The following is a 23100-nucleotide window of genomic DNA, read 5'->3' on the forward strand; positions in this document are numbered from 1 at the left end:
AGCTACGTCAGAAGCCTTCTCTATGATGTTGTGACATCAGAGGGAACGCTTCCGACACAGCCAAGATAACGTGAGGAGCCGACGCCCGCGGCTTTGAGTAGGGGAGCCAGCCAGAAGCTGAAGAGCTACCAGAGTGAGCACCCGCGGACACACCTGATTAAGGAAAGCTGCAGTGGCAGAGTAGGGAGGGTGGCCAGCTGTGCACCCCCTTGGGGTGTGCACCCGGTGCAGATCGTCCCCTCCCCCCTTGGTACACCACTGCTTCAACTTTCTAATATTAGTGTGGTACAGTGGTTAAAGCTACAGCCTCAACACTCTGAGATAGTTGGTTCAAATCCCGCACTGCTTTTTGTGACCCTAGGCAAGTCACTTAATCCACTTTGCCCCAGGTACAGAATGGGAGCCTACCGGGACAGTTCGGGAAATGCTTGAGTACCTGAATAATTTGTATTCCACATAGAATTGTAGGATATGCAGAATATAAATTGTTTTAAAAAAATGTACTCTCATACTTTGACAAAGTATTTTGAATAACACTGACAAGGTATCAAAATAGGACTTTTAGGTGATATCATTGTAGCCTACTTTTCTACCTCCAAAACTGAATATGTGCATAATGGATATGGCATGATGACTCATTTTATTGGAGCCAAATTTATTTTGCCCTCGTCATTGGTTACTTACTATATAAGGACCTATGTTTCATTCATCATTAAGCTAATACCTTTCCCAATGAGAATTACATTCATGTACACTTGGTATTTTTTGGTTAAAACTGCTTGCCTTACCAAATGAATATATTTTGGCCATTTATGTATTAATGTAACGCAAATTTATCTTGATATCTGAAAGATGCATAAGGAACCTAATCAATTAACACTTAATTGACAATAGTTATGAGTTATAGCTGCACTTATGCCCTATTCTATAAAATGGGCCCTTAACTTTCATAATTTGAAACTCAAAAGAAGACAAATCCATGGAAGGGGCATGAGTGGATCAGGGCATTCCCAAAATTTAGGCACTACGTTTTATAATACTTAAACTTTTGCACCATTAGTTAGCTGCAAGGATTTACCACAGGTTTTGGCAGACAGAAGTCCTCATACCCAAAGTTGGCCACGAGAATCTACTCAAAGCACTATTCTATATAGGGTGCAAATATACTGGTTTAGGCTGGATCTTTCTGGTGTCTAATGTTGGGTGTCATTTACGGAATCTCTTTCAATGTGTGCATGGTTCAGGGTTTTCCATCTTGATTTTGTATCATTTAAATCTGACCTCAGTGAGTGTGCTCTCCCACATGATCACCTCCTCATAGATCATAAATTCCTGCCCTGGTGGAGCATAAGGGTTATAATTTCCAATAATTTCATTACTCCTTGTACCATCAGGTAGGTAGATTGTGTTTATAATATTATATCCAATGGCAAGATCACCATTCTCATCCAAAAAGATATCCTCATCTAGAACATTCTTAAAGTGAAGGTTCTTCAGGTTACGATGAAGCTAATAAGAGAAACAATTTTATTAGTGAAGCTAACTGCAGAGTTACATCTCTACCTTCAAAAGCACATATGATCTGCTTTGGTTTTAGTAATATGCTTTCATTTTCAATCAACATTAGTAAACTAAACTAAACCTTAAGTTTATATACCGCATCCTCTTCATAAATTATAGAGCTTGGCACAGTTTATAAGAGCTTAATATAAGGAAGGAACAGCATACTAGGGTTGGAGGTTGAGTATAGAGGGAAAAAGCATTACATTTTTGTGAATAGCCTAGTTTTCAGGTGCTTTCAGAATAGTTGGAAGGAGCCCAGATTCCGTAGTGGGGCAGTAAGGTTATTACAAAGCCCTGTGATTCTGAAGAAGAGAGATTTCTCTAATTTTCCCACATAGAGGATACCTTTTAGCGAGGATAATTTAAGTTTTTGGGTGGACCTGGTGGTATTAGGACTCGAGGAGTTCCAAGATAGTGCAATTAGGTGAGGGAGGATGCTATGTGGGATCTTAGAAGCTAGGCAGGCACATTTAGAATGAACCCTGGAAATTACTGGAAGCCAGTGAAGTTTGAACAGAAGTGGGGAAACATGATCAAATTTGCTTTTTGCGAAGATCAACTTGGCCGCAGTGTTCTGAATAAACTGAAGTCTTTGAATACTTTTTTTTAGTTAGACTTAAATAGATGGAATTACAGTAGTCTAGTCTGGAGAGGATGATAGATTGTACAAGGATGGCAAAATGTTGTTGGTGGAAACAGGATCTCACTTTCCTCAGCATGTGGAGGCTAAAAACGCATGATTTTACCAAGGAGTTGAGATGGTCATTGAAGGAAAGAGAAGAGCCAATAATGATGCCTAGAACTTTGTTTGAGAATTTAAGCTGCAGTGTGTCTCCAGAAGGCAGTGAGATGAGGGTAGGTAGCTGTTCTAATTTTAGGCCGAGCCAGAGTAGTGTCGTTTTGGACTCGTTCAGTTTCATTTGTACTATGAGGGACCAGGATTGGCATTTCGTTATGCATGCTGTTATGTTTTCAGAGAGGTTGGTAAGGTTTGAGTCTATCTTGAGAAGGACAAGGATGTCATCAGCATATGCATAGAGTGTTTCAAGGGAAGATAGATGGAAGAGTTTCAGGGAAGACATATAGATGTTGAAGAGAATAGGGGATAGGGGTGATCCCTGCGGGACTCCGCAAGTTGGTTTCCAAGGAGATGACATGGTGCCATTTGTGTTAACATTGTAGGAGTGGGATAATAAGAAGTTTGAGAACCACTCTAGAACTGTGGAGTCAATGCCTATCTTGGAAAGTTGATAGATTAGAATATCAAGGTGGACAACATGAAAAGCTGCAGAAAGATTGAATTGTTATAGGACAGCAAACTTATTACAAGAATGTAGTTGTTGCACCTTTGAAATTAATGAGACCAGTAGGGATTCAGTGCTGAAGTTGGGTCTGAAGCCATATTGGTAAGGTAAGAGATTAGAGAATCTCTCTAGGTAGGATGAGAGTTGGTAGATATGATGACCTCTAGCATTTTAGTCAAGAGAGGGATATTTGCTATGGGACGAGGGTCAAGATCAGCTTTTTTCAGTAATTATTGTTATTATTATTATTATGTTCTTGTATACCGCCATACCCAGAGAGTTCTAGGCGGTTCACATCAATTAATTAGGATCCGATCTACACACGGATTTACAACATTTTGTCGGAGTTACAAGCAACGAGGAAGGAAATGTTGGTACATTTTAGCAGAAATTTATCTGAGTTACAGGCAGCAACAGGTTGGATTGGCCGGGAAGAGGGAGGGAGAGATAAGCACAGGGGGGGAGGGTGGAAGTTGGCTTATTGCAGAGGAGTGAGGGTTAAGGGTCCTGTTCGCGGAAAAGGTATGTTTTGAGGAGTTTTCTAAAGTCGAGGTAGGTCGAGGCCTCGAGAATCAATTGGGCTAACCAAGGGTTCAGCTTAGCAGCCTGGAAGGCGAAGGTTTTGTCGAGGAATCTTCCGAGCTGACATAGTTTTATGGAGGGGAAGGCAAACAGCTGAATTCTGCGGGATTTCCTATTGGTGCAAATCATAGCGAAGTGGGGAGAGAGGTATTTTGGTGATAATCCAAATACTGTTTTGTAACAGAAGCAGGCGAACTTGAAAAGGACTCTGGATTCAAACGGTAGCCAATGTAATTGGTGGTAGAAAGGAGTGATGTGTTTCCGTTTGTTCAGGCCGAAAATAAGACGGATGGCTGTGTTTTGAATCAATTTTAGTCTTCTGGTGGTTTTCTTTGTGGCGCTCAGGTAAATGATATTGCAATAATCCAGAATGCTAAGAATAGAGGATTGTACTAGTAGGCGGAAAGCGGTGTCATCAAAGTATTTTTTTATGGTGCGAAGTTTCCATAGCACCGAGAGACTTTTCTTGACTGTGAGATCGGTGTGATTTTCTAGGGAAAGGTGTTTGTCTAGCGTGACTCCCAGTATTTTTAGTGTTTGTTCGAAAGGGAAAACCAATCCTTTCACTTGGGTTGTGGTGTCTTTGATTTTATCTTTGGGGGTGGCCAGGAAGAATTTTGTTTTGTCTGGGTTTAGTTTTAGTCTAAAGGAAAGCATCCAGAGTTCTATCTGAATGAGTATGCTTGTGATGTAGGCAAGAAGATCCTGGGCCTATTCTGATTGGCCCACGCGCCTTAGGCCCCACCAGTAGGCGGAGCTTTAGGATGGATGGGCCAATCCGGCCTCATTCCTTCGTTGGCTGCCTGCCGGACAGGCGGGTTTGGCTCCCGTCTGTCCGGCCAACTACCAAAGGTATGGGGAAGGGGGGTGGGGGGGTCGTGGGGGTCGCCAGGGGGGTCGCGGGTCGGCTGGGGGAGCGGTTGGAGGTTCTTGGGGGGGGCGGTCGTTGGGGGGGAGGGGGGTTTGCGTCGAGGGCAGGAGGGCCTGGGATCCCTCCTGCCCGTAATGTAGTGCGGGGTGGGGTTAGGGGGTCGCCGTGGCCAGGAGGGTTTGGGCTCCCTTCTGGCCCAACTACCAAAGGTACGGGGAAGGGGGGTGGGGGGTCGTGGGGGTCGCCAGGGGGGTCGCGGGTCGGCTGGGGGAGCGGTCGGAGGTTCTTGGGGGGGGCAGTCGTTGGGGGGGAGGGGGGTTTGCGTCGTAATGTAGTGCGGGGTGGGGTTAGGGGGTCGCCGTGGCCAGGAGGATTTGGGCTCCCTCCTGGCCAGATATTGTTGGGGAGTCGGCGGTCCTTCGGGGGGAGGGATGTATCGGACGTCGGGGGGGGGCATCAGGCTTTCAGGATGGGGACAGACCTTCAAGGGGGGACAGTGCACGGAAGTCAGGGGGGGTGAACGGAGAGTCGGAAAGTCAGGGCGGGCGAAAGGAGCGTCGGGCAGCATGCGCGGTATACCCGTAAGCGTGGTATACCAAAGTTTTTGTACATATCATCGTGATTTCTGCGCGCTATACCCGTGTGCGCGTTTTATACGGGTGCGCGTTATTTGCGTGAAAATACGGTAGATGGCTTAGGACTTGTTTGTTCTCTGAATAGTGGCTTAAATCAGATGAAAACTTGGCACCTAATAGCATCTAGTAAGACAAAAACAGAGGTAAAACTTAAATCAGATGAAAACTTAGCACCCAATTGCTTCTAGTAAGAGATAAACATAGGTAAAACTTAACAGCTTTTAGTTTCATGTAAGAACTTGGAGAGAGGTACAACTTAGCATCTAATTAAGGTAAAATTAAACCCAATCGTTCCTACACAAGAGGTGTTGGCGGAGAAAGGAGGGACAAGATGGAGGGGGCTTCCTTCCTCTTCTACCTTCAAGAGTCACTGCGGGAAAACTTTCGGCGGCCCTCAAATGGGCTGAAAAGAAGCCGGAGATCTGAAAAGGGCAGAGTCAAGCCCGATCCTTCCTGTACGAGCGGTGTCAGGTGGAGCTTATTTTTGAAGTTTGTAAAGATGACTTTTTTACCCCATAATTTTGTTTCTATATATGAAAAACATTTCAGATAAACATCAGTTAAATTGGTGAATATGTACCTACAGCTCAACAACACCGAAGTCCTAAAGGCATCAAAAAATTGCAAATGACAGCGATTTCAATTGTAGGTCCATATTTATGGAATGCATTGCCAGAGGTTTTGAGATTGTGCAGAGAAAAAATGTCATTTAAAAAACAGTTGAAGACTCATTTGTTCATTAAAGCTTTTTATTAGTCTTGATGAAGAATGTAATTTTATAGTTTGTATTGTGCAAACTTTTTATTAACATTACGCTAGCTTTCATTGTATGTGTTTCAGATTTTGAACATAATAGGATGAGGTGTAGTCTTATAACATGTCTGAATATGTTTTGACTATACGTTTTCATTGTAAGGAAAAAAGTAGGAGAAAATGATTAAAAAACCATAAATAAATTGAAGCATACAGAAATAAATATTATTTTCCTTCTTACTTTAAGGTTTGTTTAATTTAGAATTTTCAATAAATACAATTTTATTACAGTGGAACCTTGGTTTACGAGCATAATTCATTCCAGAAGCATGCTCGTAAATCAAGTTACTCGTATATCAAAGTGAGTTTCCCCATAGGAATTAATGGAAACTCGCTTTGATTCGTTCCACCAAACCCCCCCCACCCGAGGCTACCGGCACTGCTCCATCACCCCCTCCCCCCGCTCTAACTGGCATCGCACCCCCGAACTGGCATCGCAACCCCCCCCGTGAACGCCCCCCCTGCGAGAAACACATCGCATACCCGTGCTGAAAGCGGCATCCGACCGCCCTTCCTCTCAAACACGCTCCTTACCCCTTCTGCTGGTTGTGAGAGTGAAAGCAAGCTCCCACCTCTTGCCTGGCTCGGGCCTTGAGCATCTGTGCATGCTCAAGAAGGCGCAATATCGTTTATCATTAATGAGGCTCTTGGTATAAAGCAAACCAAACAAACTGGAAAATCAGGCTACTGATATAAAGAACCCAAGGCTTAAAATATAGAAATTATAAAAAATTTATTGTTTATATGGCATTTCTCATTGTTGGATCTTAATCTGCTTTAAATGTCAATGCATAATAATATACCATTATTTTTTTCTGAAAATAACATTCTTCTAACATAGGATATTACCTTCCACGGGAAAAAATCTATAAATCTCTCACTTTCTTCACCCCACTTGGTGTTATCTGATGTAGAAGTGACCATGTCGTGCAGTGCGTGTGCCAGGGCATACACAGCATTGTATACATTATAACTGTCCCCAGAGTTTATGACGTCACAGTGTATGAGGTAGGTAGATGTTTCATTATTACTGCAGGTTCTTTGGATGCTCTCGGGGCACTGGTCATTACACAGGTCCTTCCACCACATCTCTAAGAAAGAATCATTTGGAAACACAACAGGATTCACTTCACGGACAAATTTGTGAAAACTTGGAATATTCTTTTTTGCCACAGAAAAAACAAAGGCACTTCTCCTATCATTATGGTATGAGGGAAAGTAAAACAATAGTTCAGCTGCGAAGATCCAGACCTTTCCAGATACTTCCCAAATAATTGTATGTTTTAGAAAATCTGTGTAGTGTCTATCACAATACAAAATAATCACTTTAGTTGAAGATGTATGGATAGTATGGTAAATTTCACTCATATTTTGAATCACAAAAGAATGTTTGTATGTATCTATGAATTCAATACAACCTCCATTCTTCTCAATCCCTTCTCTCAGGATCTGCACAGCCCTCTGACTGTTATCATCCATGCATGCAATGATTCCGACCCAGGTCCAGCCAAAATGCTTCAATAATTTGATTATCCCAGCACAGAGATGCAGCTCACTGGGAACAGTATGATAAAAATAAGGAAATTTAACTCTGTCACTCATGTAAAGATTTCCTGAGGTGTAACTGATCTGCTGAAAATAACAGGATGAATTCATCACCACCTTAGTTAGGAAAAGATCACAATTCATTCACATATCAAATTTTAAGTGCATAATTCTACTGTAAAGAGGAAAACAGAAAAAGCAGAACTGTACTGAGTTTTCAGGGAGAGAGACCAGAGGAAACTTTCCCCTTCCCATGTGAAAAATTGAAACATAGAAACATGATGGCAGATAAAGGCCAAATGGCCCATCCAGTCTGCACATTCACAGCATCCATTATCTCTTCCTCTCTCTAAGAGAACCCACATGCCTATCCCAGGCTTTCTTGAATTCAGACACAGTCTCTGTCTCTACCACCTCTTCCGGGAGACTGTTCCACACATCTACCACACTTTCTGTAAAAAAGTATTTCCTTAGATTACTCCTGAGCCTATCACCTCTTAACTTCAACCTATGCCATCTCATTCCAGAGCTTCCTTTCAAATGAAAAAGACTTGACTCATGCACATTTACATCATGTAGGTGTTTAAATGTCTCAATCATATCTCCCCTCTCCCGCCTTTCCTCCGAAGTATAGAGATTGAGATCTTTAAGTCTGTCTCCATACACATTATGACAAAGACCATACACCATTTTAGTAGCCTTCCTCTGGACCGACTCATAACATAACATAACATTGTGCTTATTGACCGCGTAACCAGAAGTTCAACGCGGTTTATAAAAAGTTATAAAAGTAAACATGCTACATGAAATAAGACGATTCGTTAAACAGTCAAATATTTAAAAAAAAGATAGGTCTTCAATTGTTTTCTATAATGGCCATAGGAATGGGTATTAAGCAACAATATTTGGAATTCGTTGTCATGAAGAGCTGCCTGAGATGCCAAAGTATGATTCAGAAATTTCTTACTCCTGCAACCCTGGACAGATGGAAAATTAAACAAAGGATGAGTTCTTCTACTATGTCTGTATGATGCTAAAGAAAATCCTTTTTATATCTTTTTGAAGGTGCAACCTCCAGAATTGTCTCACCAGAGTCTTAAAAAGAGGCCTCAATACCTCCTTTTTCCTACTGACCATACCTCTCCCTTTACACCCTAGAATCCTTCTTTTTTTTTTTTATAATTCTTTATTTAAATTTTCAAATAAACAACAATTGTGCTTAACAGGCAATATACGGTATTAATACATCCAATATTTCTTTTAGTAATCATAATAATTCAAAAAAAATAATACAGAAATAAATCGATTTTCATTATTGGATCAATATATTAACAAAAAGGAAATAACCCATACTTTTTTTAACATAGTCCTCAATAAAGGAGGAAGGAGACAAGAAGAGAGAAATTCTTCCAGGAAAGATCACATATTAAGCATTTAAAGGAAATTAAGTGAAAACCGATGGTTTAATATTAATGATAGACTTGAGTTACACCGAAAATCACTATGGTGCAAATGAAACTCCTTTTCCCTCTAGAAAGAAACGTAGCTGCTGCGAATCATAAAAAATATATCTATTGTTTTGAAATACAACAAAACATTTACAAGGAAATCTTAACTGAAAAGAAGCTCCTAATGATAGAACTTTTTCCCGATATGTAAGAAATTCTTTCCTTCTAGTCTGAGTCCATTTTGAAACATCTGGATATATGTATATTCTTTCTCCCAAAAAAGAAACTTGTTTTAAACCATAATAGAATTTCAGAATCATTTCTTTATCCTGATGAAATACCAGGGATACTATCAGTGTAGCTCGTCCGGACAATTCAAGATTTGATGATTCCAAGAAAGTTGTTAAATCTTGTTCAGTAGTTGTATCAGGCTCTTTTATTGTCCTTTTTAGATAATAAATCTTTTGCAAAGGTGGTATATTCATTTCCACAATTTTTAATATGGAAACCAAGAAATCCTTAAATAATTCCCTAGGAGTTTTAAATTTAGACATAGGAAAATTTAAAATCCTCAAATTTAAACTCCTATTTTGATTTTCCAAGTTTTCAATTTTACGAAGAAGAAAAACTTTATCCTTTGCATGCTGGTTATTTAAAGATTTAATCTTCGTTATAGATTTTTCAATATCTCCTACTTGTTTCACTTGATCACAAGAAACAGTTTCCAGTTTGTTAACTTTAGTAGAAACTTCAGCCATCAAGGAAATAAATCCAATACATACTGTTTGAAGATTTTCAATTGCTCCCCACAGTGAATCCAGTGTAACCACCGCTGGTTTCACAAGCGGCTTGAGATGAAGTAACCCGGGTTCCCGCTCTCCTTTCCAGGTTTCACCTCCCCCACTCTCATCACCGCTTTCCTGCAGTGCTCCTCCTCCTTCTCCGGTTCTTCTCTCCGAGTTTGCCTGCAACAGGGTTATCTCCTGAGTCGGCTGTTGCCGAAATCCCTCTACAGGAAATAGCAACTCCGTTGCGCTGCTCGGGGGAGGAGGGGGGTCAGGTCCCAGAGGGCTCAGCGACGCGTTGCCGTCCAAGCTGAGCTGCTCCTGGAGCTCAGCTGCGGATCCGCCCAAAGCCATCGGAACTGCGTATGATGTGATCGCAGTTTGACGCGGAGTTGAAGTCGCGGCCAAGGGAAGAGGGATATCCCTCTGCCGTCCCCTTCTTTTAGGCATCAAAACCAAACTGAAGAAAACGTTAGCAGGTAAAATTGTTAATGCTAGAGCGGGAGCTTACACTCATACGTCCACTCCCGTTGCCATCTTGTCTCGAGTCCCACACTAACATCCTTCTAGCTTTCGTGTAACCTTTTCAACCTGTTTGGTCACCTTGAGATCATCACATACAATCACACCCAAGTCCTGCTCTTCTGTCATGCAAATAAGTTCTTCACCTCCTAAAATGTACCATTACCTCAGGATATTGCAGCCCAAATGCATGACCTTTCATTTCTTAGCATTAAATTTTATCTGCAAAATTTCAGCCCATTTTTCAAAATTTGCCAGGTCTTTCATCATGTTATTAACACCATCCTAGGTGTCTACTCTATTGCAAATTTTGGTATCATTCCCAAAGAGGCAAATCTTATCCGACAGCCCTTCAGCAATATCATTCATAAAAATGTTAAAAAGAACAGGCCCAAGAACAGAACCTTGAGGCACACCACTGGAAACATCCCTTTTCTCCTTCCACTCAACCATTTCTTAACCCAGACCGTCACGTCTGGGACTCATCCTGAGGGAACTCAGTTTAATTATTAGACATCTGTATGGAACACTGTCAAAGGCTTTGCTTAAATCTAAATACACCACATATAGCACATTCCCTCTAGCCAATTCTCTGGTCACCCAGACAAAGAAATTGATCAGATTTGTCGAACAATACCTACCTCTAGTGAATCCATGTTGCCTTGGGTCATGTGATCTACAGGATTTCAGAAACTTTACTATTTTCTGACCAAAGATGTTGCTGCCAATGAAATTCTGAAATAAAAGCCCAAAACTGGAACCTTTTACCAGCCTCTCGAATTCCACAGACCCTTTATTTAATTATTTCCCCCACAAGACAGGACAATCCTCTTTTATTTTGTCCTGCAACTTCTGTAACTCAGTATTGCCACATAACCTGAGGGTGGGTGGTGGTTTTATATACAGTACAATAGGTTGGCTAACCCCTGAGATGTGTATTTTATAAATTGTGCAGCAAATGGCACATCATAAAAACACACCTATCTCTGTCAATCCTCAATCTATGCCTGAATAGACAAATAAAAACCTTATACATTTAGGAACACAGATTTTTGGACTATGGTGAAATTTTCCAGTTTCCAGGTGTTAATATCTCCCTATAGTTTCTAATGCCTCTCAGAATATAGGGATGTGGGAATCCCTCTATGAAAGATGGTCAGTTGACAGCTTTTCTGGAGGACTCCTAGATTATAATTTTTTCACATGCAAAATTGCTACTAACCTTCCTTTCTGATCTGGATAAATTAAAGATCCTGACATTACATATGTTGAAACTAAGCAGGAGCTGTTTTGTGGGCATATAATATAAATCTTTTCAGACAATGTATTTGTTACTCAGCAAAGGAGAAACATATTTCTTACTTTGAAACCCAAAGTTTTAGACTTGGAACAACTTTCTTTTCTTTGTTTCCCCTTTAGATGTGTTTTACAATATCAGAATATAATTTTTTTTAAATCTTTCTCATTTACAGTGTTATGTGGAAAGACATTTTCGATATGACATCTAAATCTGAGTTTAGATATTTTATGGAACATACACAAAAATCCAGAAGTGAACATGACCATTTTCAAAACAACAAAGCATCCATCTTTTTGTTTCAACAATGACCATTTCTCAGATGTACTTGTCCTCAGTGCATCTCTATAGTTCACTACTCAACCTGCCAGGATACTCCAGGAACTTTTAGGAGAGGTTGGGATCAATGATCACTAGGGGAGAAAGGTGGAGTCATGCCTTCATCCATTCAGTGGTCATCTGGTAATTGTGAGCACCTTTTTGGAGTGAAAAATCAATCCACTTGTACCTGTTCTGCTACACTCAGGATTTTGTAAATTTCAATCATATCTCCCCTCATCCATCTCTTTTCCAAGCTGAAGAGCCGTAGACGTTTTAGTCCTTCATCATACGAGAAGAGTTCCATCTCCTTTACCATCTTGATTGCTCTTCTTTGAACCTTTTCTAGCACTACTATATCTTTCTTGAGATAAGGAGACCAGAATTGAACACAATACTCCAAATGAGGTTGCACCATGGAGCGATACAGGGGCATTATGACATTTTTAGTCTTGTTAACCATCTCTTTTTTAATAATTCCCAGCATCCTGTTTGCTTTCTGGCCAGTGCAGCACATTAGGAGGAAGGTTTCATCATATTGTCTACAATGATACCCAGATCCTTTTCTTGGGCGCTAACCCCAAGGTGGACTCTAGCATCTGGTAACTATAATTCAGTTTATTCTTCCCAATGTGCATTTCTCCACATTAAATTTCATCTGCCACTTGGACGCCCAGTCTTCCAATTTTCTAAGGTCCGCCTGCAATTTTTCACAATCACATGCGTTTTAACAACTTTGAACAGTTTAATGTCATCTGAAAATTTAATCACCTCACTGGTCGTTCCAATTTCCCGATCATTTATAAATAAGTTAAATAACACTTGTCCTGGTACAGACCCCTTTGGAACTCCACTGTTTACTCTCCTCCATTGAGAAAAATTACCATTTAACCCTACCCTCTGTTTTCTATCCAACAACCAATTCCTAATCCACAACTGAACTTTGCCACCTATCCCATGACATTTTCTCAGGAGTCTCTCGTGAGAAACTTTTTCAAAAGCTTTCTGAAAATCTAGATACATTATATCAACCGGCTCACCTTTATCAACATGTTTATTCATACCTTCAAAGAAGTCAAGCAAATTTGTGAGGCAAGATCTCCCTCGGCTGAACCTATGCTGTCTCTGTCTCATTAAATCATTTTTGTTATGTGTTCCACAATTTTATTTGTTATAATTGTTTCTAACATTTTGTCTGGCACCGAAATGAGACTTACCAGTCTGTAATTTCATGGATCTCCCCTGGAGCCCTTTTTAAAAATCGGCATAACATTAGCCACTCTACAATCTTCAGGTACAACAGACAATTTTAGCGACAGGTTACAGATCACTAACAGCAGGTCAGCAATTTCATGTCTGAGTTCTTTTAGTACCCTGGGATGTAAACCATCAGGTCCTGGTGATTTATTACTTTTTAACTTGTCGATTTGGCTCTGTACATCTTCCAAATTCAATGAGATTTATTTCAGTTTCTCCACATCATCACCCTTGAAAATCATTTCTGGTTCAGGTAGATCTCTTACATCTTCTTCCGTAAAGACCGAAGCAAATAATTCATTCAGTCTTTCCGCTAAGGCCTTATCTTCCCTGAGCATCCCTTTCACTCCTTGGTCATCCATCTCCAACTTTGTCACTTTTTGAATGTTTTTCTTTTTTGAAAATGAGCTCCTTAATGGAATGAGATCAAGGCTCTGAAGATAAAGCTCAGAAGTTAAAGGGTAGGTTTACCTCTTAGAATGTATTGTATATTTTTTTTAAATTGATAATGACTGTTTTCACTTCTCTCCGTACTTGGACTTGATACTTTGTTTTGGGAATAATTTTATCTTTTCTTGTTCTGAGCTAGATTACCTTTTGAAATGGTCTTTTCTATGCTGCATTATTTCATGTAGTCTTTTTTACAACTTTTGTTTCTAAATCAGAATTTAAATTCTGCATTGTTAAGTGTGAGTGTTTTATAATTTGGTTTGGTGTTGCAGAACACTAATTTCTCTGAGAAGGGGATATAGAAGAGGATCTGGAGTAAAATTAAGATGTTCCCTGACCTGTGGGTACTGGTATATCCTGGAAAGACTGGAAAACTCACTCGAATGCTCAGCTGGAAGACCTTCAATGACAGCAGCCAATGGGCCAGATGTCTTGCAGCTGTAGTTTGGTATCCCGTTTTCCATTCTTGAAAATATATATATAGCAGCTCTATATGTTAATAATAAATTGTTGTAAGGTTCATAAATGTGGAATCCCAGTGTGAGGTTGGGTAAGAGCTCTGAGCTTTCGTTAATCTCTTCCACCGCAGACACAAAAGCCAGGAAGTTGTAATAATTCAAGGATACAGGACTGTAAGGACAATGAATGACAGATAATATGAAATTAGAATTAATGAATAAGATACAAAAAAGATAGAATAAGATATAGAAAAGTGAAATAGGATTAGGATTAGGATAAGGGTTTGAAATAGTACTAGTCACAAGCTTTATATTTGTTTGATAATATGATAGAAAAGTGTGTGGCAGATTTCTTTAACCTTCTATTCCAACATGGGGGGGTGTTTTTTTTCCTAATCTTCAGCTCATACCTGCTATATTCTCAGGCCAAGCAGGTAAATGCATAGCCTACCCATATGGATTTAGCCTTGCTCACTGGACTCTAGCACCTCTGTTCTCTACCCATCTATATGCAACTAACCCAAAAGAGAAACTAATTGCTGAGCACTAGGCAGGAGTCAGTAAAGTCTGAAAGTCCTGGTGGAGGTTTGTCAATACTATTAATAAATTGATCAAAACCAAAGTGGAACAGCTGGAAATGTTAGAGGAAGTTCACATTTATCATAGATGAAAATGCATCTCAGACAATAAGAAGACAGAAAAGGCAAAATGGGAGCAGAATGAAGTGGAGAAGAAGGCAGAGAGGAGAAAAAAAAGGGGTAAAAAAGAGAAGTGAGAACAAAGGAATCAAAGAGGGGGTGTGGTAGGAGAAAAGAGGGAAATTAAAGAGTAGGAGAAGGGAGAAGGTAAGGAGGAAAAGTTAGAAGATGAGGTTGGAGAAGAGAGGGGAGGAAGTACCAAAAGTGGGAGAAGAGGAAAGGGAATAAGAGAGAAAGAAAGCAGAAAGGGATAGACTGGCAGCCGTAAACTCATTTGCAGTAGTCCCCCTAAATATCATTCCTTCCTCTACTCACATATCTCCATATTCAGGGTTCTCACAGAAGGATTAGCATCCAAAAATTTACAACTACAGAACTATCAGCATTTTTGAGCTTTGTAAACTTTTGCAAATACATTCATAAAAGTAAGCCAGCCTCTGCAGAAAGTGTTCTTCACCTCGACTGAAAGGTGATTTAAATTCAGAATTAATTATGTGATGCAGAAAGATGGAAAATGGAATTTTCTTTGTCTGCCCCATCTAGAAAAATAACAACTGAGAGAAAGGGAGACATACACTCCTGATGCTACAATCGGTAGTGTACACTGTTTTTCTTTCATTGCACACTTTTAATACAATTGTAGTTTTCATACCATTAATTTATTGCATGGGAAGCTTTTTTCTATTCATGCATTAGAATGTTGTATGCTGGAGCTCAGTGTGTCACTGTAACACTTAACAGTGAAGGGTATGCCTGGATAGCCAGTGAAATCTAAAATCACAAAATTTCCCTAGTCCTATAATTTTAACAGCTAAATGTAAGCACCATTTGCATGAAAAAAAATCACTCAGAGTGATTTAAATGGACACAAGAAGCTCATGCCCACTTAGGCCTCCTTTTATTAAACTGTGTTTGCAGTTTTTAGCACGGGCTACCGACGCTCATAGGAACTCTGTGAGCGTCAGGAGCAGCGCGGAACATTCAACGCGGCTCCCTGCGCTAAAAACTGTTAACAGAGTATAATAAAAGGGGGTATTAAATTGTTTAGGGTCACTCATACACCGACATTTTTCAGTACTTATCTGGACAATGCCACTAAATATCAGCTTTTACCAACCATCACAAAAGCAGGCAGGTCAGGGAAGTACAAGGAGTGTGAACAACCTATTCGATGTCATTACATGTAACTACCAAATGAAAGTCGGCAGAACTCAAACCTCTCCCCCCACCACCATCCACCCACACACACAAAATGCAATGTTTTGTCATTCACTGAGAAAGATATGATTGAAATCTACATTGAAATCTCCTGTCACAGCAAGGAGAGGTGCCTAATTTTGCGAGAGTTCACGAGATTACGTACACACGCACAAGCTGCACTGATTCCAATGGTTACCTTATGCTCTGGAATGATACCCGCCTCACTGCTATAACCTCATGCAAGCGCTTTCCTGCATCTGTACGTGATTGTCCTCTCCACTCCATCTCACAATCACGTACAGATACAGGAAAGCGCTTGTGTGAGGTTACAGCAGTAAGACAGGCAATGTTCCAGAACAATGGTAACAGACCAAGGGCCTCAAAATAGTACCTGGTGAGCTGCATGTGGCCCCCCTGGTTACGAGTTTGAGACCACTGCTCTAACATGTGTTTGTTATATCTGCAGGTCAGGAAAAAAGCATCCAAGATAAGAGCCAAAAGCATATCTCAGTTAAGGAGTTAAAGCCATTATGGTACTTACAAGCCCATTCCTTCAAATGAGGGAGGAGTGGTGAAGGAGGCACCGACATATGGATAAAAATTTGTCACAGTTACAAGTCCCCCAATCACGATGTCCCCATCTCTATGGTACCCTGGTAGAGGTTGTATTGGTGGGTAGTTTCTAAGTGTACACTGACAGTCAGTTGTATAGCACAGGATGTCACAGAGCATCAATAAAGTCAGAACCAGATGAGCTTCCATCATTAATTAATTGAGGCTGTGAAAGTTTCTTCTGTGATAAAGTTGTCTCTTACCACTCTAGTTGTTACATTTGATCATTGAGGCAGGATGATGTAGAGTTCTTGATGGTACTATCGAATTGAATATTTGAATGATGGGAAGAAATGATTAAGTGTTAAACTGGACTGAAGAAGACCTGTGCTTTTACACAGAAGGTGAATGAGGAAAGACCATGATATTGAGGTGATTTCTCTATTTCTAGATTATCAACACCTGTGAGGATACCATGTGGTCTCTGTTGGTTCTTGCTGCTCATCCTTAAGGGATATCTGCTCCTGACATCTACATTTATTTTGAAATATAGGTTATTTCTTTTAAATATAACCTTATGGATCATCTGCATTCATTAAAATAGAATCAAATTTTAATTTACTTGCAATCCTTGTGTGGGATATTGTTTAATAACATATCAATATAATATGGTTGATAATAATAGGAAAGTCCATTTGGGCTGTACAGTTATTTTGTCCATGCTGCCTTGGATACTTTCTCAAATTTCAATCAGAGCCTAATCCTTTCAAGGATCTCTCCAGAACAGTTTACTCTGCCCCCTTTCTAGGTAATCTATCACTGAATATAACAAAACACATGTAATAAAGCCTTTGCACTAGCCTACAGCCCACCTTCATTATCACCAACCACTGCTACTTCTAGTATTTATCATTTCTAAAGTGCTGAAAGGCGTATGCAGTGCTATATATGTGTATTTAACACGTAACCACAACACGTTATAATAAAAAGTAAAATAAATCTGCTTGATATAGAGTTATTTAGTAGATCTGGGACGAGGATGCTGGCACGCAACATCCAGAGCGTCATAGATTTGGCTTTAAACTGAGGAAGAGGGGAAAGCCGACAGTCGATCTGACACATCGGACAAAAGTATCAAGTAAGGATACTGAGCAGGGACATTGTAAAAGAGGGCTGGAGACTGAGTGGGAACTTTTGGGAAAAGGACCTAAGGATACAACACAGGGGCCCAGGGCCATGGACATAGAGCAAGGACATTGTAAAAAAGGGATCGGGACTGAGAGGGAACTTTTGGAAAAAGAACCTAAGGACGCAATGCAGGGGACCCGGGCCAAAGATATTGAGCAAGGACACTGTGAAAGAGAGCTCAGGTCTGAGTGGGAACTTTTTGAAAAAGGACCTAAGGGAGAATTGCAGGGGTCTAGTGCACGAACAAAACTGGCAAGCAGCACTAATAGAGAACAACGGAATCCAGAGGGACAACCAAAAACAGGGGAACAGGCTGAGGATGAAACAGACACACTACAGGAGGAGGACGAGGCTTGGGGTCTGGCAACTCACGAGGGGGCCAGGAGCGCCAAACCACAAGGAAAAACAGCAAGAAAGGCGAACAAACGTGACTTACTTTGCCTATACACTAATGCTAGGAGCCTAAGGGCTAAAATGGGAGAGCTGGAAATCCTAGCCAGCAAAAAGGGCCTAGACATAATTGGAGTCAAAGAAACGTGGTGGACTGATGACAATGAATGGGATGTGGCTTTACCAGGATTCAAACTCTACAGGAGAGATAGGTCACACAAAAAGGGTGGAGGAATAGCGCTATATATAAAAGATTCCATACCTTCAACCAGGATGGAAACAACAGTAAGGGCGGACGACTTGGAATCACTATGGGTTAAGCTACCAGGAGGAACTGGAGCAGACATAAAATTGGGTCTGTACTATTGCCCACCTGGACTAATGGAAGAAATCGACCAGGATCTGGAGGCTGAACTAAGGCAGGTATGCAAAAACGGAAGTGTGGTGGTGATGGGAGACTTCAACTATCCGGGAATAAACTGGAGTATTGGGCACTCGAACTGAATGAGGGAGATCAAATTCCTGGAGGTCACGAAGGATTGTTTCATGGAACAGCTGGTCATGGAACCAACACGGGGTGATGCCACTCTTGACCTAATCCTCAACGGACTAGGGGGACCCGCTAAGGAGGTGGCGGTACTAGCCCCACTATGAAACAGCGATCACAACACGATCCAGTACAGGCTAGAAATTGGATCATCAAAGGTGAAAAGAACTACAACGACTGCACTTAACTTCAAAAAAGAGAATTATGATGCCATGAGGAAAATGGTGGGAAAGAAACTCAACGACAGCGCAAGGAAGATGGAGTCCGTAGAAAATGCCTGGACCATACTCAAGGGCACAGTGCACAAAGCACAGAACCTGTGCATCCCCAAGTACAGGAAAGGGTGCAAAAAAAAAAATAGAACAAAAAACCCAGTGTGGATAACAAATACAGTGAAAAAGGCGATAAGTGACAAGAAAGCATCATTCAAAAAATGGAAAAAGGACAAAACAGAGGAGAACCAAAAGGAACACAAAAAACACCAAAAGGAGTGTCATCGAGTGGTTAGGAAAGCAAAAAAAGAATATGAAGAGAGACTGGCAGGGGAAGCAACAAACTTCAAATCATTCTTCAGGTACATTAAGGGGAAGCAACCAGCAAGGGAGGAAGTAGGACACTTGGATGATGGGGACAGAAAGGGAGTGGTAAAAGAGGAAAAGGAGATAGCTGACAGGCTAAATAAGTTCTTCACATCAGTTTTCACGAGGGAGGACACAACCAACATTCCGGAGCCCGAGGAGATTGTAAAAGGAGAGCAGGATGAAAATCTGGTCCAGCTAGAAGTGAGCAAGGTAGATGTCCTCAGGCAGATAGACAGGCTAAAGAGTGACAAATCGCCAGGTCCAGATGGCATTCACCCAAGGGTACTCAAGGAACTAAGGAATGAAATAGCTGAACCACTTCGACAAATATGCAACCTATCCCTAAAAACAGGAGAGATTCCGGAAGACTGGAAAATAGCAAATGTCACACCAATCTTCAAGAAAGGCTCAAGGGGAGACCCAGGAAACTACAGGCTGGTGAGCTTGACCTCGGTCCCGGGAAAGATGATGGAAGCACTGATTAAAGACAGCATCTAGGAACACATCGACAACTATGGGCAGCTAAAGTCGAGCCAGCATGGCTTCTGCAAGGGCAGGTCATGCCTCACAAACTTATTATACTTCTTTGAGGGGGTAACCAGCCAGGTGGATAAAAGGGAATCCATAGATATCATTTACCTTGACTTCCAAAAATCCTTCGACAAGGTGCCACACGAAAGACTACTAAGGAAGCTATGGAACCATGGGGTGCAAGGGGAGGTCCACCGATGGATCAAAAACTGGCTGGCAGACAGGAAACAGAGGGTTGGAGTAAAGGGACATTACTCAGACTGGCAATGGGTCACGAGCGGAGTTCCACAGGGGTCGGTGCTGGGTCCGCTCCTATTCAATATATTCATTAACGACCTGGAGGCAGGAACAAAATGTGAGGTTATTAAATTTGCGGATGACACCAAACTATATCGCAAGGTCAATAACATGGAGGACTGCGAAGATCTCCAAAAAGATCTGACAACATTGGAAAAATGGGCCAAAAAGTGGCAAATGAGTTTCAACATAGGGAAATGCAAGGTCATGCACATAGGGAAAAAAACCCCGATGTTCACTTACAAAATGGGGGGATCAGCGCTAGGGGTGAGCGACCTTGAAAGAGACCTGGGAGTGATGATAGACACAACATTGAAGGCGTCGGCGCAGTGTGCCACGGCCTCAAGGAAAGCAAACAGAATGTTGGGTATCATTAAGAAGGGTATCACGACCAGGGCAAAGGAAGTCATCCTGCCACTGTATCGTGCTATGGTGCGCCCGCACCTGAAGTACTGTGTTCAGTTCTGGTCGCCGTACCTCAAGAAGGACATGGAGGTACTTGAGAGGGTCCAGAGAACATCAACTAAGCTAATAAAGGGCATGGAAGACCTCTCATATACTGACAGACTGAAAAAGCTAGGGCTTTTCTCCCTGAAAAAGTGGAGACTTAGAGGAGACATGATAGAAACCTTCAAGATCATGAAGGGCATAGAAAAAATAGACAGGGACAGATTTTTCAAATTAAGGGGATCAATAAGTACAAGGGGGCACTCAGAGAAATTGAAAGGGGAGAGGTTTAGAACAAACGCCAGGAAGTTCTTTTTCACACAGAGGGTGGTGGATACATGGAACGCGCTACCAGAGGATGTGATAAACAGGAGCACGCTACAGGGCTTCAAAGAAGCTTTTGATAGGTACTTGGAAGACAAAGGGATTGAGGGGTACAGATAAGAGTAGAGGTAGATTATAGGGATGGGATTAGAGGTAAGTTACAAAATTAATCAGGGACTACTGTTCAGGCATTAGGTCTGATGGGCCCCCGCAGGAGCGGACCGCTGGGCAAGATGGACCTCTGGTCTGACTCAGCGGGGGCAACTTCTTATGTTCTTATGTTCTTATCTAAGCTTACAACAAAGGGGAGAAATCCAACACAATCTTCAGTAAATAGAGCAAAAGCCAAAAGAAAGAGAACTGCAGACAAATGTTCAAAGATACAGGCTAAATTTATTAAACCAAAATCATGAATGCGGTTAATGTTACCACCTTGTACCAAACCAAAGGACCCGACATGGTCCGTGTTTTGCTAAACACACCTTCATCAGGGGTCCCAGGTGGATAAGGTTTCAAATAAAACCGCAAAACAAGAACTTAGCCTGATAAAATAGCAGCAACAGCAATTAAAGCAATCTCTTGGAAACTCCGCCGTCGCTGCTATTTTATCAGGCTAAGTTGTGGTTTTATTAATTATTTAAGACATCATTAATAACAACCAAAGAAAATAATAAAGTACCAAATATAGAGATCCAAGATGCAATCACGAGTGAGAAAACAAAATAAATAGAAAAAAGACAATATCGAATTACCAATTAGGCGGTTAGCTGAGAATGATACAAGAGTAAACTAGTATATTAAGTTGTTACTATCTCCCCTTCAAGGCGTTTCCTGGAGAGAAATCCCATCAACTGAGAAGGTTCAAAGAAAATATAGTTACAGGACTTATACTTTACAATACATTTGCAAGGGTATCATAATAGGAATAATGCCCCCTTTGCAATGACCCCTGGCTTAAGAAGCAAAAATTATTTCCTTCGTTTCTGAGATTCTTTTGTCAGATCATGAAATATTTGAACTTTGAGTCCAAGAAATTCTTTATATCTATTCTTGAAGTACAACTTTAATATCCAATTCTTATCCGGTCATAAAACTACCGTAGCTAATAAGGTAGCTGGAGTAGCTACCTCTTTCATAGAAGATTCCAACATCGTTGTTAAGTCCATCAGTTCACCCTGTCCTTGTTGTTCTGATGGATATTGTTCTTCCAATCTTTTTGTTGATAAATAATATATTTTTGAGGAAGGGGGGAAGGTATCATGTGGAACATTAAGAACTTCAAGAAAATATTTTTTAGGACTTCTTTTGCTGATAGTGAAGGTATTTTTGAGAAGTTCAAAAATCTAAGATTATTTAGACACACATTATTTTCCATCATTTCCACCTTTCTCCTTAGATTAAGATTATCTCTAATCAATGTAGTTTGCACTTGATTTACTTCAATTATCTTTTTTTCAATTTTTTCCATATTAGTTTTTACCAAAATATTTTCCTGTTTAAGTCCCTTTAATTCATCTCTTTGTTCTAAGACTTTCTTTTCTAAGTCCTTAATTTGTGGTGACAATGTCTGCCCCAGAGTAACTATGAAATCCCATATGGTGACATTAATAGGTTTAGGAACAGAGAATATACTTGCAGGTATTGTTCCAACTTCCACAGGTTTAGCAATCCTCTCTCCCTGTAAGCCATGCTCCAGTTCATTTGCCTTCATTGTTTCCACCGCAGATTTGTTCTCCTCGAGTGCTTCACCCACTTCAGCCTCCCGAGAAACGGAGTCTGCCTGTTCGGACTGTCTACTTGCCCATGGAGAGCTAGCACACTGCGGTTGAGGGGGCGGGGTCCTGGCATCAGGGCTCAGCGTTGACTCTAGCCCAAGGAAACTCGCTGCAGCCTCACTCATTGCTAGCGGTTCCAGTGGGCGATTCCCCGACAAAACCGACTCTTGCCTTAGACACTGCAAAAAGTCCTCCATGGTCGTCTGGAGAGGAGTCTCCAGGTGCCTTGAGGCTCCAGAGGCGCCTTTCCCTCTCCTCTTCGGCATCGGAAAAAGTTAGCAAGTAATTATTGCCGAGTTTTTGCTGGTGTCTCACACACCCTCAGCAACCCACAGCCATCAGGCTAAGTTGTGGTTTTATTTGAAACCTTACCCAACTGGGACCCATGATGAAGGCATGTTTACCGAAACACAGACCGTGTTGAGTCCTATGGTTTGGTACCTGGTGGTAACATTAACTGCATTCATGATTTTGGTTTAATAAATTTAGCCTGCATCTTTGTACATTTGTCTGCAGTTCTCTTTGTTTTGGCTTGTAGATCTAACCTAAACAGATAAAGTCAGTGAGATTCTATGCTGATGCCTATATGGATATTGGTATTAACTGTATGGATTAGATTGAACATCAGTGCAATGTTTTAACTTAATCCAGTTATCTTACTATGTTACTATGTATGTTACTATAATGGAACTCTGCCTCCATCAGGTAGTTGACCTCTCTCA

At 41.0% G+C, this 23100-nt stretch overlaps 1 protein-coding gene across 1 annotated transcript in view; it reads right to left on the reverse strand.

The window, feature by feature from the left end:
• Positions 1-22575, reverse strand: part of LOC117346291 (vomeronasal type-2 receptor 26-like) — a 60049-nt gene extending 37474 nt beyond the window's left edge. Inside the window, exons 1-3 of the mRNA XM_033915690.1 lie at positions 22084-22575; positions 6618-7430; positions 1282-1509 (exon numbers count right to left, since the gene is read on the reverse strand). Coding sequence (XP_033771581.1) covers positions 1282-1509; positions 6618-7430; positions 22084-22575 — 1533 coding nt within the window. The remainder of the gene's footprint in view (positions 1-1281; positions 1510-6617; positions 7431-22083) is intronic.
• Positions 22576-23100: the final 525 nt, after the last annotated feature.

This window comes from Geotrypetes seraphini, chromosome 12, assembly GCF_902459505.1.
Source record: "Geotrypetes seraphini chromosome 12, aGeoSer1.1, whole genome shotgun sequence".
Lineage (NCBI taxonomy): Eukaryota > Metazoa > Chordata > Amphibia > Gymnophiona > Dermophiidae > Geotrypetes > Geotrypetes seraphini.